At 37.1% G+C, this 9,986-nt stretch overlaps 1 protein-coding gene across 5 annotated transcripts in view; it reads left to right on the forward strand.

Moving 5' to 3' along the window:
* Positions 1–9,986, forward strand: part of LOC111874402 (broad-complex core protein) — a 174,916-nt gene that overhangs the window by 156,202 nt on the left and 8,728 nt on the right. For 2 of the 5 annotated variants that reach the window (XM_023869882.2, XM_023869893.2), the window contains one exon: positions 5,438–5,522. The exons of 2 other annotated variants lie outside the window; for them this stretch is intronic. Coding sequence is in view for 1 of the 3 variants with exons in the window: in XM_023869884.2 (XP_023725652.1) it covers positions 5,438–5,736 (299 nt within the window). In the remaining 2 variants the exon portion in view is untranslated. Of the gene's footprint in view, positions 1–5,437; positions 5,799–9,986 lie in introns of those variants that run through there. One more of the 5 variants, XM_023869884.2, reaches the window with a different exon arrangement.

A 9,986-nucleotide genomic window follows, 5' to 3' on the forward strand; every position in this document is an offset into this window, starting at 1 on the left:
TTCAGAAGGCTCAAATCAGACTTGCAAGGCATGCGGTTTGTGGACAACAGTGCCATCATCCAGAGTCTTTGGGAGTGGATACGCCGCCAACCACAAAACATTTTTTGAAAAGGGCATCAGGATGCTTCCAGAACGTTGGAAAAAATGTGTTGACTCTGGAGGGGAGTACGTTGAAGACTGACATGCGCAAGTAAGTGTTTGGCAATTTTGGTTTAAAAAAATATCAGTCCCGGTCATATTTGAACCACCTTGTACATGTGCTTAGCAAATAATGCTGTTTGTCTATATCCATGATAACATAATTTTCAGTGGTGAAATGAATCACATATATGGGTTGAATTTCTTAAATAACAAGAAGACAGTACTGGAAAAATATTTTGCAGATGTTATTAAACACCAAAGTTATATAGAGCAGGTGATCAGTATTTCTATGTCAAATATCTCATTCATAGCATGGATAGGGTTAATCAGTATAACCTTCAATAAGTGAATTACACACACTGAACAGTTCTTCAAGAATTTTATAAACTTACTTGTCAACAGGAACAAGTCAGTGACACTTAGACACAACAAGACTCAAAATACTATTAGTGGTTTAAGGGGGCCAAGTACATAATATGTACTCATTTTTATTGTTGTGACAGTAATATTAAGGAGTTATAGCAAGAATAACCTACCAACTGCAACTTTGGAAAACTTAGGTGATGAAATGGATATTAATGGAGCTTGGGAAACTATCAGAGAGAATATAAAAATTTCTGCCAAAGAGGTCTAAGTTATTACGAACTGTAGAAGCATATTCCATGGTTTGATGAAGGATGTTCAGAACTGTTAAATCAAAGGAAACAAAACAAACCAAATTGTGGTGGTTACAGAATCAAAACCAAATAAATTGGGATAACCTGAACAATATAAGATGTGAAGCCAGCAGGCATTTCAGGAACAAGAGGGAATATATGAAAGTCAAAATTAATGAGCTTGCAATGAACAGTAATAACAAGATCATTAAAGACCTGTACAGAGGAATAAATAAATTTAAGAACTGTTATAACCTAGTAGTAACTCAATAAAGATGAGAAGAGTGATTTGCTTCCACATTCCCACAACATTTACAACAGGTGGGAGAATTAGTTCTCTCGGTTATTGAGTGTTTATAGGGTCAGTGATGTTAGGCAATTATAAATACACACCACTAAGCCATTACTACCTGAGCCTAACCCCTTGGAGGCTGAAATTGCAATTGCAAAATTTAAAAGTATAAATCGCCAAATAGAAATCAAATTCAGGCTGAACTTATTCAACTAGGAAGCAAAACATGCAGTCTGAAATCCATAAACTCTTTAATTCTGTTTGAAGTAAGGAAGAATTCTCTGGTCAGTGGAAGGAATCTGTTATTGTACCAGTTCACAAGAAAGGCAATAAAACTGACTGTAGTAATTATCAAGGAATATGATTATTATCAACTTCATACAAAATTTTATCCAGTATCTGTCTCTCAAGGTTAAGTCCATACATAGACAGAATTATTAAGGAACATCATTATGGAGTCTAAAGGGTTGTGGGGTTGATGGAACAGATCAGTTACTGATCAGGACTTTTGCATTCATTAGATAATCGAGAAAAAATGGGAGTACAGTAAGACAGTACATCAACTATTCATAGACTTCAAGGAAGCATATGATTACATTAGGAGAGAATTATTGTACCATAGTTTCACAGAGCTTTGGGTACCCATGTAACTACTAGTTTGGCAAATAAAATGTGTTTAAATTAAATCTATGGTAAAAATCTTTATAGATAAAGATTTTTGCCTGATGTGTTTCCTATTTAAAATTGTATAAAACAAGGAGATGCTTTACCTCCATTGCTTTTCAGCTTTGATTTAGAATATGCCATTAGAATGGTCCAGGCAAACTAAGGTGAATCTCAAATTTAATGGCACATGTCAGTTTCTGATACGTGGTTATGATGTTAATCTATTGGGAGATAACATAGATATTGTAAGGATAAAACACAGAAACTGTAATTTTTGCTAGTAAAGAAGTTGTCTAGAAGTAAATGCAGAGAGAACTAATTATATTGTCATGATTTTTGGGTGACTATAGACAGGGTGTCAATTTGTGAACGGATTTATTGAACACTTATACACACCACTTGGAACTGCAATTAATTACAGCACTATCACTAATCTCCACACTTCACAAATCACCACAGCGTCCACTAAGCCTTTTTCCACCCTACTGTGTCTTCATCATCTGTTCTCTGGCAATGATTTGTAGCAGTGGAGATTCTTCAGGTTCACTCACTCAGATTCTATCTTCACAGCCCTCTGTGCAGAGTTCAACTCTCAACTGACAACTGACAACTGCCAGGCTGGCGGCTATTTCACACCAGCCTCCTAGTCTTCTCTTCGCAGGCTTACTTTCAACTAACTGGATTGCCCCATTTGTCTTCCATATAACCATTTCGCATGGACCAAGTAGAAAACACCGTTTCCAACAGTATCTATTGTTGTGCACATATTCATTGCCACAAGAACGTGTTTACCAATCCACTGCCTAGAAATGGGTAGAATAACGCCGTTGTTTATTTGCCCATTGCATAGCAAAAGCTGTACACCCTACAATATGTTGATGTCTCTTTATCAGAATGCAAGGCAGTCATAACATAAAAGCAGCTAATAGATCCTGTGAAAACGTTGCGCAGTTTGAATATTTGAGAATGACAGTAACAAATCAAAATTTGATTCAGGAGGAAATTAAGAGGAGATTGAATTCGAGTAATGCTTGCTACCAGTCAGCCCAGAACATTTTGTTTTTTCTTTTGTCTGCTGTCAAAAAATATAAAAATTAGTATATATATGAAACTATAATTTTGCCTGTGGTTCTGTATGGGTGTGAAACTTGTTCTCTGACATTAAAGTAGGAACATAGATGGAGGGTGTTCGAACAGTGTGCTGAGAAGAATATTTGGACCAAAAAGTGATGAAGTGACTGGAGGTTGGAGAAAACTGCATAATGAGAAACTTTATAACTTGTACACTTTGCCAAGTATAATTAGAATGACCAAGTAGAAAATGAGATTGGCATGGCATGTAGCATGAATGGGGGCAAAGAGGAATTCTTATATGTTATTGGTAGGAAAGCCAGCAGGAAAGAGACCACTAGGAAGACCAAACTGTAGGTGAGTGTTAAATATTAATGTGGATCTTAGAGATAGGATGGGGTGGTATGAACCGGATTGATCTGGCTCAGGATAGGGACCAGTGGAGGACCCTTTTGAACGTCGAAATGAATCTTTGGATCCTTAAAATGTTGGGAAATTCTTGAGTAACTCTGCAACTGGCAGCTTCTCAAGAAGGGTTAGTTAGTTAGTTAATCTACCAACTTAACCACAGGGTCACACATTGTAATTCTTATTTGTATTTGGTGGTAGCCATTGTGATGGAATTATGCATGACTCAGCTATGTACTTGAGTAAGTGCACCTGAAGTTGGTGTGCCCTTCCATTGAAATATGTAATGGGCTGTAATCAAGAAATGTTAGGGTTGGTAGTTCTATTATTATAACATAGTAACAACTAATTAAAATTATATGTAAAATACCTCATTGTTTATATTCTGTTACACTCTACATGTGGATGGTGTGGACAGATTGATTTATTTCAATCTTATCATGTTCTGATGTGATATGAGAGCAATAGGAGCTCTGTTTAATGTAACACTTTTCATAGATCATCAGAATATAAGGATTATTTCAGATCTAAAAGTTTGTGACAGTGGTGTATTAATACAATTATTGTGTTTCTGGACATTAGCCACGGTTCTGTTTTTATTTCAAACACACAACATTTCAGATACTGGATCATGTCTCCATCTTCAGGCGGAACCTACTCGTCCCTATCTCCAGAGACAGACTAGCTTTATCAGTTGGACCCAACTGAGTAGGTTCCACCTGAAGATGGAGATAGACTCCAGTCTCAGAAACGCTGTGTGTTTTAAATAATAATAGGATGATGGATAATGTCCAGAAACTCAATAATTGTATTAATATACCACCGTCACAAACTTTTAGACCTGAAATAATCCTTATATTCTGATGATCTGTGAAAAGTGTTACATTAACAGAGGTCCTATTGCTCTCATATCATATCAGAACATGATAAGATTGAAATAAAGCAATCAATTGCTTTCAATCAACTTCATCCTTGTTACAAATAATTTGCAACAAATTTTGAGAAAACAGATACACTTATGATGATGATGATGATGATGATGATGATGATGATGATGATGATGATGATGATGATGATGATGATGTTGAAGATAAAACAGTCACCAGTGCAGAAAAATGTGCCCTTGCAGAGTTGGACATAATGTGGAAACATTATTTGTCAGGTGGTTTACAGCCCTTATCTTAAGAGAAAAATTTACTGTAACATAAACATGTAACTTCCTATGTTCTGCAGATTTATTTGAAATATTGTTTGGCTCCCAAATATTTAATGATATACAATTTAAAACAGCAAATATATGGAAGTAAAGAAAAATATTTTTAAAGGGCTTCAGTGTTACTTCTATAACAAGTAATTTTTACAATACAGATGTTCACGAAATACACAATTTTAGAATTTGTAATTTCCTTTTTGGACACATCATTTCCCTATTTTAAGGCACATTTCGTTCTTTTAATTTTAAATATATTAATTAATGTATATTATTTTTAATTAAGTAAGTAAAAATGATGGACAACCACAATGTTGACATTTCAGACTCCAGATTTGTATGTGTGCAATGATTCAGTGAAGGGTTTTATTACCGAAAAGTAGATCAGCAATTCTGTATATCGAAATACCACCATTTAACATTTCATTATTGTGAAAAAGAAGACACATTACATTAACATTCGCTCTATCTTTCCTTTTTTTCCCCCTTCGTTTTTATATTTGTAATTTTTCCATCCTTTCTCCCTCTCTTTGTTCATTCCTTCTTTGTTATATGGAAAATGATCAAAGTTTGGATGAAATTCTTTCTGTTTCTTATTGCAATAACGACTTCAGTTATATAAGGTGAACCTTATAGCCTACACTGTCATCTCTGATATGAAATGCAGTACCATTATTCCATTGCATATATAATGTCTGGATTTGAAACAGTAAATGATATTTACACAGCATTAATGTTTTCTGTTTCTTCTTGCAATAATGACTTCAGTTCTATAAGGTGAACATTATATACACTGTTATCAGTATGTCAGTATCATTATTCTCTTGCATGTGAAACAGTAATTAATGTTTATAGAACACCCATCATTTGTCCCTTCTTGTTCTGAAAGCATATAGCATGAAGTATCATCTTTGATGTTGAAGCACTGTTATTCCATTGTGAAGCAGTAAATAATATTTGTGCAACACTAATGTTTTGCTGTTTCTTCCACAGGTAATAAATCACATGCAGTGAAATCGAAAATCACTTGCCAACTATGTAATCGTGAGTTTGTGAACAGTCGTAACTTGAATGTCCATATACGTGATGCCCATGGAGAGAACCGTGGCCCCTTCAGCTGCCCCTACTGTAATAAACTGCAGAAGAACAGAAGCTGCCTCCGTATCCATCTGTCAAACTTTCACAATGTCAGAGATAAGGAAGTTATAGAAAACTGTGTATCACAGGATATTCATGCACAACATTCTGATACTATGTATTTATATCTGTCACATACCTCTGCATTCAACTGACATTTCTAGTTCTTAATTAAGTATCTAATTATGATGAAAATCTTGCTTATATATATCATTGAAATATATAATGTAAAGACTATGGTCTTTAAATAATTTCTTTTGTACTAAAACATCAAATAAAATATTAATTGCTATTAAATAAATTGAGAACAGTTAATTTTTGTACTGCAGCCTGGGCCTTAACGTTTCTACACATCTAACAATTGTGTATACAAGTATGGGTTAAGGATGATCGAAAAAAAAAAATGTGCTTCATAGAATATATGAACCTAAGAGGGAGGAAATAACAGGAGACTGGAGTTATATAAAATTTATAATTTATGCTATTTACCAAAGTTTGTTAGGATGACCATGTTGAGGAGTGTGACCTACTGCGGCATGTGGTAGGCATGGGAGTGGAGATGTGAGAAATCCATACAGGGTTTTAGGTGGAAAACTTGAAGGGAAGAGAGCACCTGGACTTCCTAGGCATAGATAGGTGGATAGTTAAAGTGAGTATTAAAGTAATAGGATGGGAGAGTGTGGACTGGATTCATTTGTCTTTAGGATAGGGGCCAGTGGTATCCTCTTGTGAATATGGTGATGAACCTTTAGGTTCTAATTTCTTAACTAGCTGAGCAATTCTTAGCTTCTCAGGAAGGACTCTGGTCCATCGAGTCAGTTCATGAAGTTGGTGTGATCTTGTTCAGTACTGTTTTGTCATCTGCTGCATGTGTTTGTTGTTAATACAACAACCTGAGTATTTGTCACATTTATTTATGCATGGTAAATGCTTCACTTTCTCAGATTGAGCATTGTAAAGCATAATAATTTGATTGACTAGGGCTCATGTCATTTTCTGGCCTACTGAGTTAAAATTTGACTATGAACTGTAAATTACATCAAGGTATATAAATGAAAGTGTAATGAAGTGTGAAGAATAATATGATCATAGTTAGTTTTGTAGGCAGATACCAGTGTTTGGGCAACATGATGCTTCCATCTTCAGAGTTGAAATCTGTAGGGTGAGATATTGGCTTGGTTACTTAGGCAGGTTACAAGGGAGGTGGTCAGTCGGACCAGTGTGAGGAAATGACTCGAGTGTGGGCTGGTGGAAATGGTAGACTGTAGAAACACACTTCAGTTTTTCATGACAGAAGGTTAGTGGAATTGTGAGATAAGACAGCCCTTTTTAGGGACACAGTGTTATTTTCCATCTCAGGAGGAAAATGTCATACATAATACTAAGAGGTCGCTGGTGTGATATCATCTTTCTGAATGGTCATGCCCCAACAGAAGATAAAATTGATGATGTGAGGGACAGGTTCTATGAAGAACTAGAACGTGCATTCAATAAATTCCCTAAATACCACATGAAAATTTTGTTAGGGTATTTCAATGCTGAAGTAGGTAAGGAGACATTTTCAAACCAAAAATTGGGAATGAGAGTTTACACGAAATTAATAATGATAATGGAGTTAGAGTAGTAAACTTTGCCACATCAAGAAATCCTATTGTCAAACGTATGATGTTCCCACATCGTAACATTCATAAATTTATTTGGACATGTCCCAACAGAAAGACACACAACCAAATTGACCATATTTTGGTAGATAGGAGACGGCATTCAAGTATAATTGAAATACGATTGTTCAGGGCAGCAGATTGTGGTGGTGGCAAAAGTTGGGAAGAGCCTGTCAGTGAGTAAACAAACAATGCACAGGGTTCATATGGAGAGGTTCAATCTCAAGAAATCAAACAAGGTAAAATTTAAAGAGAAGTATCATGTTGAAATCTCAAATAGGTTCACAGCTTTAGAAAAGTTAGACACTGAGATGGATATTAATAGAGCTTGGGAAACTATTAGAGAGAATATCAAAATTTTTGCCAAAGAGCATCTAGTTTAGTATGAATTGAAGAAGCATAAGCCATGGTTCGATGAAGGATCTTAGAATTATTATACCAAAGGAAGCAAGGTAAATTGCAGTGGTTGCAAAATCCTAACAAAATAAATGGGGATAATCTGAACAATATAAGACGTGAAACCAGCAGGTATTTCAGGAATAAAAATATGGAATATCTGAAAGACAGAATGGATGAGTTCGCAATGAACAGTATGAATGAATGAATAAATGAATGAATGTATGAGGGGTAGGCCTTTTTGGCCCTTGCACCGCAAACTTTAGTGGTCTATTGTGCTTCCCCTTTATTGATTATCCCTCAGCAGTCCCGTGCTTTGAATGAAGCGCAGGATTTTGTACGTTGGGGCGTCAAAATAGTCACTTGGTTCCATAAAATATTGAACCAAGTGACGTAGTCTTAAATAAGCTAAGGCCTCACATTCACATAGGATATGTGTGGCTGTTTCGTTTTCTTCTTGACACCTCTCACAAGTGGGACTATCACTTAGCCCCAGTTTGAACAGGTGTCCTTTGAGGTGACAATGTCCTCTAAGTAGTCCTACCACCCATCATAGTTGGTTCCTGTTTAACTTTAACAGTTCCTTTGCCCTCTTAGTAGAAGGTCCTCATATGAGTCCCTTTGCTTGCCTGAGTCCAGTTAAGGATCCACAGTATTTCTTGCGCTTCATATTTGTCCAGTCCCTGATTGCCTGTCTGGCAGCTCCAGGTCCTATGAATGGATGTTCAGCTCCAATCTTAGCTAATTGGTCTGCTGTTTCATTTCCAACAATACCCTCATGCCCCGGCACCCATATCAGTTGTACTCTGTTATGTTTGTCCAGTTCCATGAGGGTTTGGTGGCAATCCCAGACTAATTTTGAGCTGATCTGGTGTTTGTCAAACGCTTTAAGTGCAGCTTGACTGTCAGATAGAATGTAGATGTTCCTGTTTCTATAGTTCCTATCTAAATTCTCCATAATACCTGTCATAATGGCATATACACGTACTTCTGCCTGGAATACTGTTGTGTACTGCCCAAGGCTGAAACTAAGTTTCCTCCTCGTGCCATAGCAGTACCCACCAGCTCCAGTGCCCTTATTTATCTTGGAATCATCTGTATACCAGATCAGTCCCCCTTTTCTATTGGGCCGAAACCTGTCTCCCCATTCACTCCTGTCAGGAAATCTGACTGTGAAGGGTTTTTCATATACATGTCTCAGTATCATTTTGTCAGACCCCATCTGTAGAGGGGTTCTTTTTTCATGTATGCATGGCCAAAACCATCGGATCTGGGTTTCCATTGTTCACTGCACTGGAGATGGTAGATAGCTGCCCTGGCCTCTGCCTCCAACTGTAGATGCAGTGGGGGGAGTCCAAGGAGTGTCTCCAGTGCAGCTGTTGGAGATGTTCGAATTGCTCCTGTGATACCTAAGCAAGCCAACCTTTGCAATTTGCTAAGTTCTGCCTTGCTTGTCTTGAGCTTAACTCTGGGCCACCATACTGTGGTGCCATAGGTACCGCAGTATGTATCCAATGCACAACGTGCGGCTGCAGTCCCCAAGTTTTAGCAAACATGCCTCTGCATGTCCAAAAAGCCCTATAGGCTTTGTTAATGACCCTGTCCAGCTGCTTTTTCCATGTCAGTCCCTTGTCTAATTCTAGACCAAGGTACTTGACATCGCTGGAGAGCTGGATTGTCTTATTGAAGAGAGTCGGTTCCTTAAGGCCCTTTATATTTTTCTTCCTAGTAAACGGTATAATTACCGTCTTATTGGGATTGATGGAAAGACTTGTTCTTTCACACCATCGTTGGACCATGTACAGAGCTGTTTGAAGACGCTCTGATATGGTTGAAAGGAATTTTCCATTTATGAGGATTGCAATGTCATCAGCAGGGCCCGGATTTTGATGACCTGAAAATATTTAAAAAATGACCGAAAAATCCAGAAAAATGACCTAAAGGAGAAAGAGAAAGAACACTTCGCTTCCATATTATTCACATTTCAGAAAACATATGAAGAAAAGTTCCCTAAAATGGCCAAAAATGACAAGAAATACCCTTAAAAGTCCAAAAAATTACCCCAAAAATGAAAAAATGACCTTAAACCTAAAAATGTCAAAAAATTACCTATAAAATTTACATTTCTATAACCAGCAGCTCATATCCGAGATTTATATATTTAAGAGCATTGCATAGGATACAAGGAAAAAAAGTTGACATGTCATCAAAATCCGGGCCCTGGTCATCAGCATATCCTACTGTATAACACCCATCATCATTAAGTCCCCACAGGAGATCGTCGACGACCAGGCCCCACAGCAGAGGCGAGAGTGTGCCCCCCTGCGGACAACCCCTCGCAGCAGCCA

This window comes from Cryptotermes secundus, unplaced genomic scaffold (genome assembly GCF_002891405.2).
Source record: "Cryptotermes secundus unplaced genomic scaffold, Csec_1.0 scaffold251, whole genome shotgun sequence".
NCBI classification, from domain to species: Eukaryota; Metazoa; Arthropoda; class Insecta; order Blattodea; family Kalotermitidae; genus Cryptotermes; species Cryptotermes secundus.